This window comes from Rhea americana, unplaced genomic scaffold (genome assembly GCF_003343005.1).
Source record: "Rhea americana isolate MKP2758 unplaced genomic scaffold, rheAme1 scaffold_40, whole genome shotgun sequence".
Classification (NCBI taxonomy): domain Eukaryota; kingdom Metazoa; phylum Chordata; class Aves; order Rheiformes; family Rheidae; genus Rhea; species Rhea americana.
Window position 1 is genome coordinate 2,126,228 of NW_028186535.1, and position 24,007 is coordinate 2,150,234.

At 39.2% G+C, this 24,007-nt stretch overlaps 1 protein-coding gene across 2 annotated transcripts in view; it reads right to left on the bottom strand.

Annotated features, from left to right (window-relative positions):
• Positions 1-1,016: 1,016 nt before the first annotated feature.
• PAG1 (phosphoprotein membrane anchor with glycosphingolipid microdomains 1) overlaps positions 1,017-24,007 on the bottom strand; it is a 106,997-nt gene continuing 84,006 nt past the window's right edge. For both annotated transcript variants that reach the window (XM_085314324.1, XM_085314323.1), the window contains 6 exons: positions 17,366-17,577; positions 14,576-14,627; positions 13,950-14,046; positions 9,564-10,162; positions 4,623-4,682; positions 1,017-2,346 (listed from right to left, as the gene is read on the bottom strand). In XM_085314324.1, the coding sequence (XP_085170450.1) occupies positions 1,996-2,346; positions 4,623-4,682; positions 9,564-10,162; positions 13,950-14,046; positions 14,576-14,627; positions 17,366-17,490 (1,284 nt within the window). In that variant the 5' untranslated portion in view covers positions 17,491-17,577 and the 3' untranslated portion in view covers positions 1,017-1,995. The remainder of the gene's footprint in view (positions 2,347-4,622; positions 4,683-9,563; positions 10,163-13,949; positions 14,047-14,575; positions 14,628-17,365; positions 17,578-24,007) is intronic.

Below are 24,007 nucleotides of genomic sequence, written 5' to 3' on the forward strand. Positions count from 1 at the left end.
GCCACTGCAGTCCAGGCCAAGTCCATAAACCAGTTCACTGCTTTCAGCTATCAAATTATTTGCAATAAATGTGTGTAAACAAATCTATGTTTGCTCTTTATTGTACCAAGTACTGGTGTGGCACTGRCCAGTGATTTTAGAAAGACTCAATTTAATATGTCAAAAATCAGTACCAGGAAAATAAATCTATTCTAGGTTACTATGCAATGAGCCATTTACGTACTGTTTATTTTAAAGTAAAAATAAAATACTCTTCAAGTACATGCCAAATATTATGTGTATGAATGCTACCAAGTAATTTATTCTTGTATCCAAATTACACGTATATGTGTGTATACACAGGGATATGTGCACATGTATACACATAACTATAAGCATGTGTCTATGTGTGTAAATTCTCCACTGTAGGAGTGGCCCATTGCACTACTGCAGAAGAAAACAGAAGTATCAGTCCACTATCTACTTGTTTCCTCTAAGCACTCTGCTTTGTTTTTAGCAGTAACAGAACAACTTGCAGAATAACTTGGTATCTTTGCAATGACAATAGCTTTCAAACTGCATGTCAGAATCCCAAGCTAGATCTCCCTCAGTTGTGACCCTCCTGCTCCTTTTACCAGAGAAGGACCAGTGGCTATCGCAGACTAAACCCCATTCTCTCTTCTTCCTATTTTTTTGCCCACTGGCAGTGTTGTTTTACACAGGCTCTGTAATTATGAGCCTAGAAATAGCAAGGCATGTTCCACCCCCCTGTTTAGGAGGATAAAAAACCCAATAGCAATTGTTCATTTACATGCTTCTAATGTAGCAAGTGTTCTTCAAAGGAAAAACAAATAAAGTCTAAACAAAGAATGGGATTCCTTCTCTTACATAAAAAAGCAAGTTAATCTACAATAACTTTGTACCTGAAAAATATAATGTAAAAATGAAAATCATCATCTCAAGACAGTACATAAATTTTCCTACATAATAAACTAGGTTAAAAAATTTTTAAGTCTAAAAACAAAGAGTAAAATTCTTAAAAATATAAGTCAACACTCTTAGACTGAACATTACACCAACACATTAATTTGCACAGCTTTTTGATGCAACACGACAATTGTCGTGTGTGTGTAAGTATTATATGTGCACACAATGGGAATAGAGCAAGAAAGCTAAAGGTGCCATTTAAAAAAAAGTATTTCACAAATATTTAAACAAAACAAACCCCACAAACATCACTATGTATCTTAAATACTGAAAGTCAAGTTCTACAGCCCTTAACATAAAAAAAAAAAAAAAAAAAAAACAGAAAAAATAAAGAGCCTACAGAATTAATTCAAGTACATCTGGAGTAGGTCCCTTGTGAAGTAAAGTATTGTTGTTTGCACTTTAGTTGTAATGAAAATGGAACAGAACATACTGATATTCTGACTCCCTCTCCAATCCCGTCTGACTGCTCATAGTCTTGGCAAGCTGAATTACAGAGCTCTTCAAAAGACACGAAAGTTAACACACCTTCCCCACCCCAGCAAAGTAAGTCTGAGTTGAGGCATAATGATCTGTGATTTGCTCAACAAAGATGAAGGCTGAACTTGAATGAAAAACGATTCTTGAAAAACAGCTTGAAACAAATGACATAATCTTTTAAAATTAAAAGCTAGCTTTGTGTAAGCGCAGTCTTTTTGGTATATGATCTTCTTAAGAAAACACAGCACACTTTGCAAAATTCCCAAATTCTGGTTGTCTTGGAAGTGACAACACAAAAGCCTTTACATTGTTTTAGTCCTAATTCTGAACTGATGCAACTTTCCTAGTGAGCTGCAATCCAAGAATATCCAAGAAACCAAGAATAAGCTAAGGGATATTGCACCCTCGTTGAAACATGCATTGCTTCCTCACAACTTTTGTTCTGTACTTAACTTGGTTCCTCAGCAGGAACACTCTCTTCTTGTTTCACATGTTCCTTCTAAAATTCCAGCTGATAAGATAAATGCTGAAATCTGGCTGCCAAAGTAATTAAAGTCTGGTGAAATCTCTGTGGTGCTGCAAGTCCCCTATGCTCTCATAGTCATTCTCTCCTGAAAGAGCACTGTGGTTTGTGTTAGGCACAGACAAGGTCCTGTCTTCTTCCTGGCTCACTGTCTGGATAGCCTCGTAGTCAGGCTCTAACTCCCCGTTTGGTCTGTCTGCTGATTGAGGCACGGTGGTAGTATTTAGGGTGTTTTCAAAGTCCTTTACACTTGCATAGAGGCCACTGCAAATAGATGGGGACCTCGGAGATGCAACTTCTTGAATACAGGTGTAAGTAGAATCCAGTGCCTTGATGGCCTGTCCTGGCTTACTCACCGAAGAGTACATGGCTGAAATCTAGGAAAAAAAAAAAAAGAGACATCTACTGAGTAAATACTGAGCATGGCCAATGCTCGTGTGCTAGTTTGTACTCCTTCTATCACAAGTATACCAGTTGCCTAATAAAAGATATGACCCTTCAATAAAAAACCCAAACCTTCCTTACAAACCTTTTTTTTCTTGCACACATTTAAAAATTAATTTTCCTTCAGTTCATAAATGTAATGTGCTTAAGTTCATAAATGTAAAAATTCTCTGAACAAAATTCCCTCACAGGCAAATCAGACCCAGGACCTAAAAGAATGGCTTCACGAGCAGGAGCTCTTAAAAGTTTTGTCATGCTTTGGAGCTAACTTGGGCTGAAGGAGGAGACAAATATCAAAAGAATGATCAATTCTGCCAGCTGGAATCTAGGAGAAGGATGCAATTTGAACCTTGTTTTTTATTTTTTATAGTAGTGGCTACTATTACRCTCTTAGAGACACTAGAACAGGATGGTAGTGGTTTGTAGTGATTATAGGCACTAGGAAGGACCAAGACATGTGAAAAGAAAATTAAAAATAAGGAAGTAAGTTTAYCACACCAAATAATAGCAAATACAACTAGTCAGTGCTGATCTTGATATAGAAGGTCTGTTCCTTTGACTAGACTGCCTACAAAAAGGAGCTGCAGATCAGTCACTTTGAATCCAAGACCAGAGACTGAAATCTCTCAGCTCCTATAAAGAGAAGGGCAGGAGCAGAAGTCTAGCTCCCTCTAGCTACAAATGGCATCCATAGGACAGCAGACAAGGGCAGAAAATTTTCTCCTGTAAGTAAATTTGTCTAATGGCACAATTTGCATGAGATGAATTCTAGAAATCCATTCAGAGTTGATCTAACAAGTGGTAAGCTCAAGTTAGTGCATGAAGAAAATTCTTAATGAAGACGTAAGGGGCAGCCCATGCCTCTGCTCCTCCCTCAACCACGGAGGAGGTGACAAGGCTGGCACCGAGTGTAGAGAGCCACTCTTGACTCCTTCTACTACAACTACCCTTCTCACAAAGCAGAAGGCTGAAATTCCCTACTCTGGTTTTGTGATAGCTAACATCACAATTGCAACACAACTCTTCTCTTCTTCTTACAGTCTTTACCAAACATGCAAGGCCACTCCGAATTTGAATTAAACTAATTAAATAGTAGATAGGCATGAAAATCTCTATTACCATTAAACGATACTGAGTGGTGCAGATGAACCAAATCACTTCCATTAATATGGTGTTTAATTTTTTCTGATGAAGRGAGACATCAAATTGCAGATGCCAATACTTCTTACCTTCTATTTATTTCAGCCAAAAAGCCCCCAAACAACCAAAACAGAGATTTTCACAGAACTGTAGAGAGGTTGAGGTTAGAAGGGACCTCTGCAGATCATCTAGTCCAGCCCCTTCCCCTGCTCAAGCAGGGTCACCTAGAGCACATTGCACAGGATTGCGTTCAGGCAGGCCTTGAATATCTCCAGAAAAGAAGACCTCACAACCTCTCTGGACCACCTGTTCCAGTGCTCTGTCACCCTCACAGTAAAAAAAAAAATCCTCATATTCAGGTGGAACTTCCTGTGTTTCAGTTTCTGCTCAGACACAYGTCTACCTTTTCCCAGCACTAAATTATATGAACCCAGTTCAAGAATCAATGTATTTGCTAATGTTTGTGAGTGCTTCTCCCAGCAGAAAACATTAGCTCACTCAGCTGACGGCCAAGTTTGTGTTTACTTTTATGTCTGGAAAATGTATTTATAGATTGCACAGGGGTTATTGGAGATTATCACAGGCAACCTTATTTTTGTTTAACTTTTCTGTCTTTTTTTCAGTCTCCTCAATTTATTTGACTAGCAAACATTTTAAGAAACAGTTTATGTTCCAGTACTTTCACTATGCTTCAGTTTATTTCTCAGAGCCCCAAACACTTTAAATGGGAAAGGTGGAGTGTGTTTCAGAAGACCATTGGTTAYTGTTCTTAAGAAGCACTCTATACAGATCAAGGAGGAAGCTGCTCTAGCAATCAAATAGCTGTGGCATCCCATTATTTACTGACATCATTTTTTTTAGCCTCGTGGCATGATAAAACCAAATGCTAAAATACTTCTGATTATAGGAAAGTGGTTCTAYAAACTCTGTACAGAAAAAACTCCACTTTTATTTTTTCTTCAGACAATTTTGATCTTTCTTAGATCCTGCTTAATCATTATCATTATGCCAACTTCTGCTCGAAAAATAGTCTCGAGTTAGTTATTGTATTTCATGCAACAAAACCTACATCGTCTTCTGTAAGAGATGGATCTTCCTCTCGAGACTTGTAAGACACTGAACTAAGCCTCTGAAAAAAAAAGAAAGAGAGAAAGAAAGGCTCATTACAAGTCATCAGTGTGAAACCTATAACAAAACCCTCCCATCACAATCAATACATTATATTTTATAGTCATTTGCTTGCTAGTTCCATTTTATATAGCTAATATCCASAGTATGTCTTTGGAGATCAACAGCCCTGAGGTTAGCAGAGCTTTTTAATGTGTCAGCTCTTCTTCCGACCTAAAAAGAGTGAAAATAATATTAAAACAGACTCTGCTTCACTATTATCTCTGCATTTAGATTTCTAATGAAGTGAGAAAGAGTTTACAAAGTCATATTGACAATTAATATTGAACTGTTGTGAAACAGTAGTCAGCCTTCTACACAATTTTCATATACACTTTTACATTCAAACCAGGGTCTAGCACCTTCCTAATGATTATTATCCTTCACTCAAAGGGTTCCAGAAGTGCTCCAAGAAGCTGTAGCCTCCTCCACCATGAAATGTAGCAACTGTTCCTAAGTGCACAGCAATGCTGCCTTACAACAGGTGACAACCGGAAACACAGAAAAGACCTAATTAACCCAACCTGAAAGGAGAAACTGAATTCTCAAAAGCATTGGTCTAGATGCAATCCATATATTGAAGATAGTAACAGAGCTCAGGATGGAGCGCTTGGTTTAGTGTCAAATTCACKTTAGGCATGCAAAACATACGATCATGAAACACCAGGGCAAGCCCTTCTGCTGTTAAGAAAAGCTGTTAGGATCTTTATGGCAGTCAAGACCCTGATTGCCTCCCAGCGGATGCACAGCCCCTCCCCGCTAGGGCAAGCACCCTTTGCTGGAGCTTCTGCTCCACAGTGATTCAGAGGGAGCCTACTAGCACAGTTTGTTGAGTAGTTGTACTCAAATTCTTCACACAAAGTATTTCAGACCTCTTCCAGTGTAGAGCAGGATTGAGAAGAAGAGCTATTTTTGGCTCAATTAATCAAATCCAGCTTCCAGAAATATATTAGATAAAGAGCTTTTTCATAGGCTTATTACAACAGATGCTTTCCTATTTCTATTTTTCCTGTTGTTTTTACTTCTGATAAATATCAAGTTTTATAAACTTCTGACRCCGTTCTGACAGAATTTCTGACCCAAAGACCCCTGAAGTCTGCTCACTGGTTCCAGTAAGCTTTAGTTCAGCCTTAGCTCCCTTCTTTCGCACTGTCTGTGCAAAGCATTCTTTGACTTGTTCTTTGTTTACTCATAAAAATAAAAAATAAAATGAGAAGTTAACACATATTTCAGCAGAGGTTTTTATTAGATCTGCTATACTACAGCAGCTCACTTTAGTCTTTCTTATTTGCAGGACGTTTTTATTGCTGAGGAGTAAGTTACTAGTTTCATCCTTGCACATTAAAACAAATACTGCTAGCAAAATTGGGCAATATACTATTTTCTTTAATTAGTGTGTCTATAAGCATCATGGATCAAGATTCCTTCTATGTTTCTACACTCAAGTACTGAGAAATATCYAAAATACTGATGATGTGACTTGTTTCCTCTGAACCTCACACTCATTCTGTTTTCTAAATGTAGACCTGTGACCCATTGATTTTGAAGGATCTCATCCTGTTGGGAACTGAAAAAAATATATATACTCCTAAATATTTTGCACCTAGCAACGTCATACATAAAGCTTGAAACTTCAACAACAGCAAGAGAAACAGAATGTGTGCCTATTTTCTTTCCACTTCCCTTTTGTTCCTCAACAGCACTTGATTTTTTGCTGTTTGGCTCAGCTGTTGCTCCTGACTTGGGCACCAGAACAAGAACCTCATTCTCCTCAGGAGTGTTTCTGAGAGATGCTTTGCCCATCCTCAGACTGTGCAAGTCTGAAATCAGATGGGCAGCAGCCAGATGTACACAGAGAGATAGAGAGCATTTCTCCCAGTATTCTTGAGATTGCTCACTCTAGGAAGACCTGAGAAAAAAGGAGATTTCTACTTCCTTTTTTTTTTGGATCAAGAAAGAAGAATTAAAAAAAAACCTCCTGACTCTCCAGTTTTATTAGAAGAACTACTGCCAAATTTTTCTAGGTGCTAGAGGCCTGTAAGGTATTTTGCTATTAAAGGTGCTTTTCTTCACCAAAATCTTCCACGGGATTTGGCTAGCTTGTACCTAATAACCAGTTTAGATAACTACTTTTCCTGGTTTATTGTATGTCTGGCTCTTGAAGTGATCCTTTATCCCTGTATCTAACTGCATGTCAGTGCTATAGGAAAGAATACTGAGTARGTGAAGTGCTTAGTAGGAGAAAAACTGTTCACTTTTATCAGGCTATACCTCTACTGGTAAATTAAACAGCGCCAAGGACTGGCGTGACACCAGAGCACCTTTTTACACTGCTGGATACTAGAATGGTCTCTGGCTGGGACCARCTGACACTGTCCCTCCTGAACATGTTTCAGGGATTGACATGGGATGGGAATCATTCCCAATGAGTGGTTGGGATGAGACCATCCTCTCTCTTTTGAGGGGTAGGAGCCTGAAACAGCCTGGATGTGTCTCCTTCACAGATACAGCAGTCTTTAGATACATCAACACCCTACCTGCCCCAGGCAGATGGCCTTTCACCATCTGGAGCCTGCTGTTTTTGTGCCCTGTTAAGCAAAGCCTCACTGCAGGGAAATGGATTCATGTTATGTCCAACCTCCCTGCTCATCAGGGGTCAGCGAGTAGGTTGAAGAAGCTGGCATACAGATGTCATTATAAGCAAGGCAGCTAAGTATCCTCAGAAGAGACAAAGCAAAAAGAGACATATACGGAATCTGTTTAACTAAAAGAGATGTAATTTAAAATATATTTACATAAACATTGTGTTTTTGGTTGCCACATCAGAAAAAATAGCCATCRCTGTGAACTGCTTGAAGAAGCAAAATAGAGGGGAAAATTATCATAATACAAAAACAATCCCACAACCACTTCCATGTACAATGCCAACAATAATGACATTTATATATTCAATTAATTACCATTTTCAACTCTGCTGCAGCTGCAGCTCTCAAGGACAGGACACGCACACACTTCAATGCATAATGCATGTACCTAGCAGAGTACGTGGGAACAATCTGATGCTGCTGAAGCTTTAACTCAGAATGACTTTAGCTTTGAATAATTTTAATTAGACAAACACCTTTTTTTCTGGTGCTTAGGGGACTGCATGTGTCATCTCTTGATTAATCCTTCAAAACCTGAACCATTTTAATCAGTTCCCAGTCCTTGCAGTTACTGACATTGCATACATGGTGTGTTGGGGAGCTACAGAGTAGTAAATGCATTTTCTTTGTATCAGTGACTGGGAAATAAAATGATTTTCTATAAGACTTTTTGCACCTGGTAGGAAAAATGTCATTGTTAATAAAAGCTGTTTCTCTAAAAGACTAACTAGAAATTATATATGCCCTGAATTTGGTGATAGGAGAGGAGGGTTGGTGGATTATCATTCACAAACCCATGCTAATTTTCTACTAAAGAGCTTGTTATTTGCAAGATTGTACTCTGAAGAGTCTAGATGAACAATTTTAGATTATCAGTAGTCTTCAGTTTATTCATTTTGACTCTATCATGCTTTATATGCTATATTATGCTAATGTGTTCAGCAGTTATTTAACAAGGTATTTTTCAGTCCTCTGCCTGGATTATTGGAATACTTCAAACAAGAGAATGACCAGAAACAAGTAACAATCCTCCAGCTCTGATATGATCTTTCAGATAAATCTTTACATTAAAATGTCACATCAAATCTTAAAGATTTTTGAAGATTTTCAACATTATCTAACAATATTTGACAACTCAAACACCAAAATTATATTAACCTGCTAAAATCACAGTGCTGTTCTGAAAAAAATGCAAACTCAGCAATTTGTGACAACTCAGTCTGGTGATTTGAAAGGATCCTTCAAATTAGTTCTGTTGAAAAAATTAAAATGTTAAAATAAACTAACTTGCTGAAAATGTGATCATTATATTTTTGTCTCATCCCCAGTCTGGTGGAAAGAGTAAGTTGCTGATAAAAGGCACCTTTTGGCTGTCATTTCACCAGGAAGAAATTCATTTCTCTGTTTACAYGAGGCATACAGAATTTGACAAGTATAAACTCTGTAGGTTGATAAACTACTCAAGTGTTTTATGGTCCTAATGCTGTAAAGGATTAATATGGGTATTTAGTTCAGTACTTTTTCATCTGTGATCCTTTGTATTTGTGTTTGAATTGCTGAATAGCAATTACGAGACCAAAAGCAAATTTTACTTTCTAAAATCCTACAGTCGCAATTCTCCCTGTCCCTCTCTCCGCTGCTCTCTCCTACAAAGGCAGACTGGCTAAGTGGCTAGAGCCGATGCCTAACACTCGCACAGCTCAGCCAACATGGCCCCACAAAGGAAGCATTTCTAAAGCTAGAGCTTCTAACCCACTCTCCTTTTCGTAAATTTAGATTAAAAAAAAAAAAAAAGTAGGAGATTCTGAAAGAGATGGAGATGCTAACAGAGACACTGGACATCTACTGTAATAGCTCCCACAAGTATAATACCATTGAAAAAGAAGCAGAAGCTTCCTATGCAATTTCTGAGTGATATTGGTAACAGCACACTGCCACTGTTAAAAACTGAGGTTCCAGTAGAACAAATACATAACAATAATTCAGAAGTTACATTTTCATATTTCTGTATTCTGTAGTTTTTGTCTTGATGTTCTTTGTTTTTGTGACTTTAACAGTTTACTGTTAAAGTTTACGGATTGTTAACAACAACAACAACCAAAAAACCCACTATGGTCCTCCCCAGGTACATTCAAAATGACTTTTTCTCTCTATGACTATATGACTGTCCAACAAGGACAACCATTTGTAGTGTTTACCTTCTCTGGTTTACTTGCTCCTTCTGTCCCTTGCTCTTCTTCCACTTTTTGTTCTTGCACATTCTCATTTTCATCAAGAAGTTTCATGGGTACTGGAGGGGGGGGCTCATCCTCTATATCTGGTGTGTTGCCAAGAGGGCTGTCCGAATTAGCACTTTGGCGACTTTTTTTATTTCGATCAACAGATGCATATTCTGCTGATTCAATTCTGCACTCAGGGATCTGAATCTGACCTTCAGAAACCACCAGTGAARCCCTCGATTTATTGTTACAGCTTCTTTCCATGTTGGCTACTGCTCCGACATCTTTAATTTCCTTCACAGTTTCATACAAGCAGTCTTCAACTATGTTCTCTTGAGAGGAGCTGTCTTTCAGGACTTCATAAGGCCCTTCCATTCCAAGACCTTGATCATTTTCTGCATTTCTAGCTGAGATGATGGTTTCCATGGTACCGTTAGGAGGAATACTGGGTAGTTCCCGGCTCTGGTGACATTTAATGGATTTTCCAAGACTATCCTGCTGATCTAGTAGATCAGAGACAGACGTTTGTACTTCTTCATAAGGCTGGATGCAGGCAGTTGTACTGTCCTCTGAGAGAACTAGAGAAAATTTTAAAGAATTATTTAAAGCAATTGCATGACTAAGGAAGCTGAATGTGATTTAGTACACTCCACATTATTTAGTTTTTGCATTTCTCACTGGAAAGGATAAATGATACAAATATTTGGGAAATATTCTAGTAGTCATCATGCTTTTCAGTTTATCAAAAAATTTCTGTTAAGGAGATGGCTGCTCCTCTACTGCTAAAATGTCTTTCTCACAGCATCATAAATGCTCTGCACACCCACAAATCATTTTACATGCAACAGTATTAGCAGCAAGTCCAGACGACTGGTGGAGAGGTGCAAGTATGCAAGTAAGCTCAGCTGGCTTGCACTCAGTTTAACTGAATGCTTACAGACATCTCAGTATCCTCACACGGGGAACAATGATGTGAGGTCTAGAACCAAGTACGTTTTAAAAAAAAGTCTCATTATTTTTTTCTTTTTCCAGTTCCCTATCTTTTGGAATCAAAAGAGAAGACATTCCTGCTTTCTGCCTACCCAGTCCTCACCCTGTTTAACATACTGGCCAAATTCGAGTCTGAACCACACCTAGTTCCACCTTGCTGAAGGCAGCCTCATTGCACAATACACCAGCAGCTCCTTATTGGGAGGCTATGCCATACTTTCCTTAGTCTCACAGCACATAATGTAGGTTGACAACTTACTAATGAGCCAGCCATATGCACAAAAGAGAAGATTAGGTTTCAAAAAGTGGTGTTAGGCAGAACATGTTATTTTAAGTCACATAAGTGGGCCACATGTCACTGTCACAAAATGGGTATTAGGGATTGAAATTTATGGGACTTCTCATCTTACAGGGCACACGTATGGCATTTGCTTGCAGTCATAGATACATACATGGACACATACAGGCATGTTTCTGGTAGTATAGGATATGCCACTTCATGTGACCTCATTTTCTTAAAAAATCACCTCAGAATAGCTTTATTTTTCTTAGTACAGTTCCTATGGTACTCTCTCAGAAAAATCAACACATTCCTCCATTTTCTTTAGTATGTTTGACAATCAGTACTATTGATTTGGTGGTTGTCACATATGTTTCTTTTTCTTGTGCTTTGGGCAGATATTCTTATACATTCAGATCTCCCCTAGGGAGCTATAATCTGACAGCAAAACTCAGATGGAACTTAAGGCACGAGATGCTAATTGCTATCTGAATGAGGAGAAAAAAAACAGAAAACATCCTTCTCCAGTCACTTGACTCCTATATGTGACTGAGGAGGAATTGGAGACATGCAGCGTGTCCTGTACAGCTCTTGAGGAACATCAGGAACCACCTGGAGAAGCTTCAACATCTGTTTTTCCTTTCTGGCCCTTGCGCTCAGGGCATTGTGCGCTATGCAGAGCAACTTTGCTGTCCCCAGGTAGCATCCATCTGCTTCAGTGTGCAGTGGGATAATCAGAAGCAGTGAGAGCTCACACTTCTGTGCTGTTGTGGTTATGAGCACTGAAGCACAAGCGATTGCCCTAGGTAAAATACAGTGTTGTCAGGAAGACAACACTGGCAGGCTGGGCAAATGAAAAAAATACATTTGATGGTGTGGCTTTCACAGCCTTGTCTCTTCTCAAAAGGCTAACAGAAACAACAAAAGAAAGATAGAACTTTTAACATATAAATATATACTAAGTAGAAATAAGAAATTAAAGCTAAACAGTTCCAGTTAGTCAGATGGGTTGTTATACAAATTGTAAACTGAGTAATATCAGACAGTCTAAAAACAGTCTGATAGTTGACAGCATGCCTTCTAGTAGCACCTTCTGACAGCTGTGTGTGTGGTGACTAGGGGCAAACAGAAATGGTCTCCTCCTGTACAGCTTTGCTCCCTACATTGCATTGCTTTGTGGGCTAAATACACCTGAACATGAAACAAGTCAGTGTAAGGGTGCGGGAAATAACTGCAAAAAAAAAAAAAAAAAGTTTCAAAATTCCTTTGGCTACTTGTCTCCAAGGGTAAACATTTAATAGTTTAGCCTCCAGCTTCTCGGTGAGATTATGAGTTCAGCTATAATCTGGGGAATGCAGCCCAGTGTGTCAGTGTCTAACTTGGAGAGAACAGTTGGCTCCCAGGAGCTCTGAACTGTGAGCATGTTTATTTTTAGGATCAGCTGAGTAAAATACTTTCCAGGGTTACTTGAGTGTGAATCATTCTGAGTGTTCAGCACAGCAAAGATTTTTTTTTTTTTTTTTAAAAAAAAGGAAGCCTATTTATGTTTCTTGTTTTCTAAAATACAAAAACACATTCTAGTGATGACAAAAACTGCTTAGTTCCCCTTGAACTAAGGACTGGGAAGTGTATTGTGCTTACTCTTTGACTTAGACTATTTTGTGGATGCTTAGTATCTACTAAATCTCCTCATACTGTGCCTAAAATTCATTTTTATATTTTCAAACCTGAAGGGAGACTAGGTTGTGACTTGAGGTGTTTACAGAGCTGATCCTAGTAATACTTACCTGTTTAATAACATATGAATTCAAAGGGATGCAACATTTCAGCATGCTTTATTTTGTAGAGGGTAGATTAAGAGACTGGGGAGAATAAAGCAGCAAAGAAAGAGATTACAAAAACACACAAATTTCAGTTTGTAGTAGCTGTTTTGGAAAAGCCAAAAACTACTGTTATTCTGTCTTCAGAGCCTGAAAGCAACTGTGCTCCCAACAAAAAAAAAAAGAATTCTTGCAGTATCTAGGGGAAATGGAGTAAATTGAGACAAATCTTCAGTATTGAACCAATCCCACTAACAGGTCTAGTTAGAAAACTTTTGAAGTTTCATTCCAGCTGAGAGGAAATGTAGACTAATGTAACCTACAGGCTTACAATGATGAAGAAACTGAAATGTTAAGAAGTGACCTAAGTACCTGTAAGGAGGTAGAGAGACAGATACACACACACACTGAGACTCAGACTGGCGCTCACTTTAGTTCAGCAAAAGAAGGTTATTTTCTAGCTGGATCTATTCCTCTACTGAGTTTACCATGAAGTTGCACAAACACTTCTGACTGCGGGGAACAGCACAGTGAGTGAGCGAGAAGAAGACACCATGGTATAAAGTGGGTGCCCTTTTAAGCTGGCACTGATGTTTTAAAGACTTCATCAAGTGACAGCATCAGACAGCGTGGGATTATGATCAACAGCTGTAGGCTCTGGAGGGGGGCTTGAAATAGTTTTAAGGAGTCAAGGAGTGTTTCTGAAGCTCTCAAGTTCACTTGCATCTTTGGTCACATCCCAGCTCCACAGCTGGCCAAGATTAAGAGGGCAGCATGATGATCTAGTTTCTCCCAAATGCAACTTGTGGCCTGGAGGGGGCCCCAGCACCTTCCCACCGTGGGGTGGCCTGGAGGACTGGGAGGCAAGGTGCAGGGCTGCGCCACAGGTGCTGCTACAACCCAGCATCTCCATGGGAAGACGGCTGACTTCCCTGCAAGGCAGTAGTGCTCACAGGGTTTCCTACTTTAAAGAAAATTTTATGTAAATTAAGTTCTTTACAAAAAAGGGCTTCCGTTCAGAGAGCCATGTGCCCTGTTGCTGCCCTGGGATGCAGCAGGACTTGTGCAGCTGCTCTGGGGTCAGACCTCCAGGGATGATCAGAGGAGAACACAGGGTACTCAGGCAAACAGCAAGACTGTGCCTTAGGAATGCTGATGGCTAGAAACCTAAGCTGTGATGGATTACAAATGCATCAGGGAGCAGCTAACTTGGGAACTATGGGCAAGGGTATGGCACTTCTTGTTCAGCCCATTCGCAAGGACTGTATTACTCACCCTCGCCATTGCTGAGTGCCCCGTTGTGGTCGCTGCTTGGAGGAGGCTCAGTAGCTGAACTTGTGATAGAGTGGCTGAACATCTCCTTATCAGAAGGCTACAACACAAATTAGGTAGATTAAGTGTTTGCAGAAACAGTTAGATATGCTGTGGTTTTTGTTTTGATCTGAGGAGCTCTAACTCGCACGCAGTATTGGTGGGAGAGACAAATCACACCTATCATACTCAAAGATTTATGTCCCTGCATTTACAGATGTTAAAACGAAAAACATAAGTATGTCTAGAGTGATCTCCCTTCCAAACTCTATAGTGATTGAAATTACCATGGCTTCAATGAGTCAGAAAAGAGCAGCTGACAACTGTAGAGCAACCTAAGTGGAAGAAAGGCAGAAGATTCAGTGACAACCATGGCAGAAAGAGCAAATGAAAGTGCAGATCACTGGGATTTACAGAAGTTACCATACTTTTCTTATTCTGAAACTTTTCTTAAAGTTTCCCTTCCTCAACAGTATCTAAATTCCTTATCTATTTTCCAGCCTGCAATACTTTTGCAAAGGCCTTGGTGCAAATCTACCACAAGAAAGATACAAGCTAATAAAATAAGATAAATAGAAATAAATATTTACCACATTCATCAGATTTTCATGATCTCCATTCTGATGTTTCGGCGTCTTCTCCCTTAGTGAAGAAGTATAACATGTTACTACAAATTACGCTAATAAACAAATGTCAATCATTAATAGACTGTATGGACCTCTTGAGAGCAAAATTGCAATCCACCAAAATATTGTAATATGAATAACTGAAAATTGGGACTGATATGACCTCAGTGTAAGGTCACCACAAGGCAAGGTGGTCATGAACATATTTAAAAAGTTATGACAAACAAGCGCACACACACACAAACCTTTCTCTTGTTCCAGCGTAAGATCACTGTAAGAAGTAACTGATTATAACCAAAATACTGTGAATAATATCCTCACTTTAATCATATCTGAAATGTTCAGAGACACATAAGGTATATGTTTTGGTGACAGACTACCTGTAAAGTTTCTTACCCCGTGTTACTTCTCTCTGTGATGGGCCTGACCAATTTGACTTATCAGAATGACACTTTGGACTGAGTGCAGGCTGCTCGCAGAGCCCAAACAGCAACATCCCACGCACTGTCAGTTGGACCGCTCTGCTGATTCCCCAAACGCTGCAAACCACAACCTACCCTCATGCAAACTGAAGCAGATCCAGATGAATCCCACTTACGCTGATGCAGAGCCATAGAAAAGGCACCTGCTTTTGGCTATTTTTTGTCAAAAGACTATGGCATAGCCCATACCAACCTATTTGCCTAAATTCTGCCAGATGTCTTTTTCTGTCACCATTAGGCAGCTGAAGGGTTACACTTGCCATTTTTCCCACCCTACTCTTCATGTTTCCTCTGGAAGTACAATACTGCTGCTGCCTCCTTTTGGAAATGTGGGGTGCAAAAAGAGAAGTGTGTTGTAAAAGGCTTGTTTGTGGGACTCTATACTTATGCAACTGCTCTGGATTTATACCCCTCTCTAAAAGAAAGAAAGAGAAAAAGGATTCCTCTGTTTAAATTAAACGAACACTGAGAGCTTTTTCTTCCTCTCAAAAATCCATCAGGATTTTGGACACATTTTTCAAAACCTTGGAGAACACCATATATAGTTGCATACACTTATGTTTGAAAGTATGCTTTAAAACTGTCTGTTATTTCACAAGTTGGGCTAAATTTGCATGTTTTGAAAGAGGCTTGAAATCTGAAAAAAAATCAGTAAAAGTGCCTATATTGCTGGAATCAAACACTCTCATGGACAGGAGAATAAAGTATGAGTTCAAGCCATTAATTGGTGCATTTCTCTGATTCTTAATCATTTTGGCTTGAATAGCAGGATCAATTTCCTAGTCTCCAGGAACAGACAAAGTGAAGCTGAAATATATAGGAATTGTTTTGCTTTTCTTTTTACCTATATTATTTGTCCTGTTCGACCCACCTAATTTTCAGGTTATAACAATGCTTAGTTCCAGTTCATTCTACAAAACTCTCTGTGCTCTCAGAAAACATGGCCAAATTAACAGTCCAGATGCTGAATTAGAAAAGCATGCTTTAACTTGCTGTGTCCGCCCCAGCCTCTGTGTGTATCAGAGGGAGGAGAGCATCTCCCAGAAAGACTGAGGAGCAAAGAAGGCTTTGCTTTCCCCATTCCAGCTGACTTCACCATGCTCTCTAAACTGGATATGCAGGAATGCAGCTGATGAGTATTTATTGAGAGGGAATAGAAGTAACATTCCACTTCTGTCCTGCAAAAGCCTGGGAGCTGGAAATGCTGTCCTGAGAGCTGAAAAGTGTCTGGTGTCTCAGAYTGTCTCAGTAAATTCAGATTTACTTGTGAAGTTGGGCCATTTGGTCTGGCTTACTGGCCAGTGTTACAGGAAGCTGTGTGGCCTGCCCTTTTCCCTCCTCAGATCAGCGCCGTCTCATCCCATGCTTTTTAAAAAAAGCTTTGCCATCTTTTCAATTTTTAAGAAAGTGAAAAGCAAAACCTTTTCTTTTCTTTTCTTTTCTTTTCTTTTCTTTTCTTTTCTTTTCTTTTCTTTTCTTTTCTTTTCTTTTTCTTTTTCTTTTTCTTTTTCTTTTTCTTTTTCTTTTTCTTTTCTTTTTTTAAAAGACATTTTGTACTCCTTGAGCTAGTTACAAAGCACCAGTTAATACTACCGCTGGTACGAACAGACTATTCAGGACAGACTGAAGTATTGACTTCAAAAATGTTTTTTAGCTAAGATTTAAGACCAACAGTGTAATCTGCTATTTAGATTAGCCTAGATACACCAAGGTGATCCAATGTCTAAGCACAGCATGGACAATGCTTAGAAAACTGCCTGTGCTGCCCCCTACTCCTCTTCCCATCATGTCATGGACACTGCACCACAGGTTATTACTGCCAACGTCCCTGTGCAGTCCAGACTTCAACTTAAGAGAGAAAGCACTTAGCAGGAACATTAGCATTTTTCCTTTACAGCAAGAAAAGTATTTTTAGATTGTTCCTTTACAGCACAAAACCATTAAGAACTGTTCAAGTTTGCTCCGAAAGAAATTTTGCACAGTCAGAGCTGAACTCCCAAATACATTACCATGGGGATAAAAGCTGATGTGAGGAAGCTAACACACAGAAGTGCCTGTGGGGACACCATGGCAAAGGCAGTGAAGCATGAATTGACTTAGCTCTCTGAAAACATGAAGTGACTACTTTGCAGTAACTTACTATTTTGCGGTAATTTATTTCAGTACCTCAGCCCCCAGTATTTCYTGCTAACTAGTTATTCATGAAGCTATTTCAGTCCTTGCAATATTTGATTCAAGAAAAACTAGTGCCACCTAAACTACTGAGTCTTACCTGTTGCAGCTGGAGCAGAGGAAGATGAGGAAGGTGAGGAATAGGAGTGTGGTCATAGCTGCCAAACTTCCCCACAGGATGGCATGGACCTCCCCACTGCTTAAGAAGCCACCGTCTGGTCCCATGATACTCGCAGGAGCCGGTGTCACTTTGGGATGAAGATGTTATTCCTTGGAGAGTGCTGGCATCTGTGCTGAGCACACCTTCTGTTTCTGCACACAGAAAACCGCATTTGGAAGTAATGACAGATTCTGAAGACAACAAATCTGCACACACAAGTCTGGCAAGAGAGATTTTTCAAATCTAGGTCTTACAGAAAAAACAGTTTTAAGTGCAGGACAGCCAGCCAGAGAGATCTGCAGCTGCAATTTCTCATGGTGACATGGAACAAATCTTGTCAAATATTAACACAAGCTGTTAAGCATTAACAATCTCAACATGAATAATACATAGTACAGTATCTCTGTGCTTGTATTTTGAGGRAAAAAAGTGTCCAGTTCAAGACACAGAATAATTAATTTGTGATGATATTTGTTAACTTTATTGAAAAGGGAGCTTTCAAAACAGCTAAGACTCCTGCCAAGTTAGCAAGACAAAAAGAATGGTGGGAAGATTTCGTCTCCTTTTCTCTCAATGTCTCATGCTGCCTGCACGTGACTAGGTGTTTAAAGTACAATGTCAAATAAGCTAGGTTGTTTTTAAAAGGAACACCATGCAAAAATTTCTTGCAGTAGAGCGGATCTTTTTTCTTTCTGTGTGAAATGTTTGTTTTCTTATTAGTCTGCCCTGATTTATTTATTTATTTTTTTATTTTGCTTTTCCCCAGTTGAGGATAGTAAAGACAATGAATGAGAAGAGTGGATAAGTAGATAGACAGAGCATTTTTCAAGAACTTGAATTATCACAACTTTTGCTACAACACARTAGCTTCTGGTGAAACATCCCAAGTTAACAGCATTTACGATATATAAGTTTTGGTGTTCAAAATGTGCTAAAATATAGTACTTATTTTTAATGTAATACATTGTTGACCTATGGCAAAATTTAAAGGACGACTTTCATTCTGCACAGCTGAAGATATCATTGTCCCCACAATTTAGAAATATGTTATGCAAAGTCAAGTCACAGCCTTGCAGCTAGACTGTAGGATTGATAAACATTCAAATAAAATATAATAGTTAAGAAATTAGCAATAACTTTTGGGGAACGAAAAAGTATCATAATCTGAGACTGACTAATGCCTAAAAATACTTAGAATTACTTTCATTTTATCTATCTATTTTCATATATATACATGAAATACATATATATACCTTGGTTTTTTTCCAGCAGCAGCAGCAGAAGAAGCACACTTTTCACTAGCAAATTCAATTAGGCAATAATRTCAGATCTGTATCAGAAGCACTCTGTTACCATGTTGATATTAAAMTCTTATGAGAAAGAGCTAATTTCCAAGAAAAGACCATTCACATCAAAGGAAAGGAGCAGAAGGAACTTAAATACTAAGCTATGTGACTGGGTATTTCTTACAAGGACTACTCCTMTATAAAATTAGCTCATTGAGTTCTACCATGCTGGATCAGACTTACAGACACATTTCCTAAAGAACCAATTTTTACTAAATCACCCACAGTGAACAGAAGCAATCTTTTTAAAATATTAATTTGCAGTCCTAATATAATATATTGATGTATTTTTTAGATATTAATTAATGGAATTGCAATGAAAACGAGGGGAAACAGACATGGAATTTTTTATTTTTTTTGAACCTTCCTAGAGATATCCCATTGACTCTGATTTATATTTACTGCGGGGAGCAGAGGGTATAAAGAATACAGTGAAAAAGACCTAAGGTTAGAGAAGTTGATAGAACAGGATCAGAAGTTTCTCATTCTAGGAAGACAGACTTTGAAGTGGAGTTAAATATTTCTAGTTTGGCTAAGTAGTAAGAAAATCAGATAATCTATAACTTTTAAAACCTAATAAATGCAAAGGATGGGAGAAGCAGGCATACCACTCTTGGGCAAAGCCCGCAGCTGCCTTCCTGGCAGCTCCACACCGTGGGAAAAGCGTAGCCACTGCAGCAGGCGTCGTGGGGGAGGACGTGCCCAGCACGGTCTTGCTTCTGCGGGAGCTTTGGTGCAATGCTGAGCTCTGCACTTCTCTGGTTATTGTTGGAGCTTGGAAAATTAAACACTGAAAAGCAAGCAAAGGCCACTCTAAAAAAGAATATTTACGTGGCAATGTGCATCTGATACAGCCCTATCTACTAAAGCAAAACTTGGGTTTTGTCTACACTGTCTACACATGTGGCCACACCACTGACTGCAAAACAGAGACATCGTAAGAGAAACAGAATCAAAATTAGTCAGCAGAAAACATGTTCTAATGCCTGAAAAGACCTCTTGGACAGGCGTACTGGAAGAGATTCCTGTGGAAGTGATGGACTGTCCTTCACCTGGCATTTAGAAGACACTCCAAAGCATGTTGTGGTGAGTAAGTTAACTRGCTCCAAACCTTTGTTACAAGTTTTGAATGTATTGTTTTTCTTTTCAACTTTCATTTTTTTACAAATTTTCAAAGGCATTTTTCCAACCTCTCAAAACTTTCAAAAATCCATCCTCTTGACTTAAAAAAAAAATACAGATTTTTCTTCCTTCCTTGGAAAAAAAATGTAAAGGGAAAAAATGAAAACTGAATAACAGCTTTTTTTCCAACATTTTTGTTGTTCTTTCTTCCATATTTTTGTCAGGAAACAAATACAACAGGAGAGGATAAGAAAATCCTTATTTTGTAAATATTGGACAAAGAAGAAAATATAGGTAAAAAAAGGATAGAGATTTCAAAATATTCTTTTTTTTTTCCAGAAAACAGAAACAAATGATTATTTGATTTTTTTAAAGCAGACACAAAGGTGTTTTGAATGAAATCATTTATGTTATTTCTAGGGATAAGTTTATGATTTTATGCCTGCACTGAAGAACAATACTACRTTCCTCTCAGAAAATGCAGTGAACTAAATAACCTTCCAAAAGCTAATATGGCAGGCAAAGTTATTCTCTCATTCTACAAATACATTCTCATGCATTAAAGCTGCTGGCCTAATGAAGTAAAGGTAATATCTGAGCTAAGGAAAGCTAAGGATGCCCRGGACAAAGACGCACAGGACAGCTGCATCCTTTAAAGTCTCTGTACAGAATTAGGAAGTTACAAGACGAGCAGCAGCTGGTGGAGTTGAGAGACAGAGCTTAAAAAGGACTGAGATCAGAGGCAGAGAGTCAAGGGAGATGTGCGTTTCAGTGTCAAGAGTGAAGTGCAAGACTGAAGCTAGCAATAAGAAATCCTACTGGGCAGAAGCCAAATGGAAGCAAGAAAAGGGCCAAGGACAGAAACTGTAGTTATTCTACAGTGAAAGACTAAGAATTCAGATACAAGGCTTTCACTGTAAATTGGAAAAAAAAAGAAAAAAAGAGAGAGGTTGGAAAAGGTCAGAAAAGTAGAGTGGCACTTGAACTAAGGGAGGCAACTACTAGAGACACTGGTTACTCGTGTGAGCAGAACAGAGCATTAAATTGGAATAAATTCACAAAGACTGAAGTGGTAATGAAGCCCTCCACGAGAGAAGCCTGAGCAGGCGAGGTGTGACTTCTTTCAGCTTCTTATACTGCAGGAGTTTGATAAGTGCAGGAAAGGAAACCTAGAAGCTGTTCAATGGTCTACTTGTTATAAGACAAGAAGTGAATATAATCATAATACAGGAGAGCACATCTGCATATGCTTTCTGCTGAGCATGGCACTCTTCTAATGATATTTGTCCAGCCATCAGAGRCTGTATTCCTTCTTTTTAATGCCTCCCAAATGATGAGGCTGAAAGAGTTTCCTTTGGGGCACAGAGGAGAGCTTCTGAAATACTGAAGGTTGGACAAGCACCCATCAGCCACCTGAGCAGCCCAGGATGGAAACCTGGCACGGAGATACAGTGAAAATACAGCCATCTGCTTTCACTTGGTGAACGCCTGGGCCCCAAATGGTTAATGGATTTTGGAGATGCTCAGAGGCTAGCTTTACCAACACACTTAGCTGCAATTGTAACTATGGAACAACAAACAGCTAATTTTAAAAATCTCTTTAGACACCTTAAACAATTAACTACTGCTTTCGCAAGAAAAAGTTATATTGTGCTGCCCCCTGGTGAATCTTTCCTTTAGGAAAAATACATTTGTGCCTGTTGTTATCATTGTGGCTCATGTGACTGTACTTCAGCGCTTCAGCGAACCCCATTGCTAAAAGAGGAGTCTTTCATCTGCTTGGCTTGGGAAAAAAACCTACTACCACCCTCGGAAGACACTCAGGCTTGAATATTTTAACCTTGCAGAGAGACATCATTGAGAGAGCAATGGTTGGCTGAAWTTTTTTTTTTTTTTAACTGTTAAGATCTTTTGAGATGAAGATTTCTTTAGGTTGTACTTCTTTCAGAGAAAGGCAAGAATATCTTTGTTTAGAAATCTCCACACAAGTTGCAGGTAATACTAAACTCTAATAATAACAAAGACAGGCCTGAAATATTTGGATAAGAAAATTTATTTCATCTAGGATAAAATACAAATGACTTCACATGTCAAAATCATTATCAGTTCAGAGAAGTAATTCTTACATTATGCTTAAGAGAATTTCTCCTTCTTGATGGATTTTTTCCTTGTTTTTTAGACATAAATATTTGCCAATAGTGGGACCTATATGACAAATAACACCAATAGCGATTTCCCAATAATTGCACATAAATGCACAGAAAATGTTTTTTTTCATTACATGACCCTCATTTTCATAGCAAATAACATGTTATTTTTCCTTGCAAGTGTTCCTGGGATAAAGCACAGCTTAGGCATTTCAGCAAGGTTTGATGATGATGCAAGTCTGCAATGTGGGGCACAACAGCAAATTTGTTGCCAAGCCAAAGAATGCGAATGTATCAGGGATGAAGCCACTTCGAATCCAACACACACAAGAGAGTTTGGGGAGGCTGTGGTTTTAAGGAGAGCCAGGAGTGGGAATTTCTGCTAGTGAGGAAGCTGCTGCAAAAACTTGCATTGAGAACTGAACATCAAAGCCCACCAAGGGACCGATTAGGACCCTTTCGATCCAGGATCTGGTCTGTGTTTATGGTGCGGAGTTTCAGGCAATGTTAGTACCTGACGTTGCTTTGCATGGTGCTGGGGTTGGGGCAGCCCTTGCGAGGTGGCAGCATGGCCCCACGGCCACCCAGTGGAGAGGCTCCTGGGGCACCTTGCCCACCGTCCCTCGCTTTGGATTCTTACCGCTGCTTTTGGGCTTTACATTGCCTGTTACAGATCACCTTAGGCCCACACTTTCCATCAGCTTCCCAAGGAGAAAGAGTGGGAAAAGCTGAGAGTGTCACCTTTCTGGTTTTCTTTATGAATTATAGATATGGCATAGGCAAGGGAAGAAATTGTTTTGACAACTGAATGACTTTGAATGTGAGAACCCAAACACAAGAGGACAGGATAGATTCAGGGAGATTTCAGAGATCAAGACTCTCTGTCCTAGACTGTCAGACCAGATTCAGCTAAAAAGGGCACTGACCAGGAGATTCACGTGCTGATCCCCTGTGAGAGCTTGGTTGCAAGCTTCCTTCTCCGGCTGCTCCATCTCCTAATGCTCTCTTCTCCTTCTCTCCCCTCCTATTTTCTATACCTTCAGTTATCCTGATATCCCTGTTAAACTGTAAAACAGATTAGTTGGATCATCCAGGCTGAACRATCCACTCCACCCTAATAATACAGACGTGGGAGGGAGAAGGAGCAGGGAAGAAGGTCATCATTTTTAAACCAGATTTTTATTGGTCTGGTAGCAGGCCCACTAAGTGTTGCATTAATATGAACCAGAAAATGGTGAAATACAAGATATATGGAACCACAAAGCGAGACACCAGCTAAGAGGTACGAAATGAATGTCCTCTTGTCTACATCCCACTGCTAACACTGTCATCCAAACACAATAAAAGATCAGAAACTTGGATGATAACGAACAGGCAGCAGCAGCAGCCAGTCCTGCAGGTGTGAGTAACACCCACAGACGTAGATCCTTTTATCTTATGTTCCTCCAGATTTTGAAAACAGACTYTCTCTATGAAGCTACAATTCTACGGGAAACCGAATGAGATCCTGTTACCTTATTCRCTTCCCAGAAAACTCATTCTGCAGCTTAAGACAAAGCTCAGGCATCAYTGGGAACAATATATCACCAAGTGTCCCAAGACTGAGCATGTCCCTTGAATGAGACATTGTCAGACCTTAAAAAMAGAAAAGATCCAGAGAAAGACAATTCTTTACCATGACAACTCCTGCACCAACAAGATTTCACACCAAACTTCTCTTTATAGTCTGTGCATTTTATTTAGACAAGAGGGAGGATGCAGCAGGCTCATTTTACTCAGTCCAGAATCTTTTCCCTGCCAGAAGTGTTCTCTGCATACATGGAAAATAATAAATCGCTCCTATATTCTTGCTGCTGGCACGAGATAAGTACAGTTCTGTAGTGAATTGTATCAGGTGACTGCCCTGTGTTAAAACAAACCTAAAATAACCCTTCCTTCATCCAAAGAACCCTCTCTAAACCTCTTGA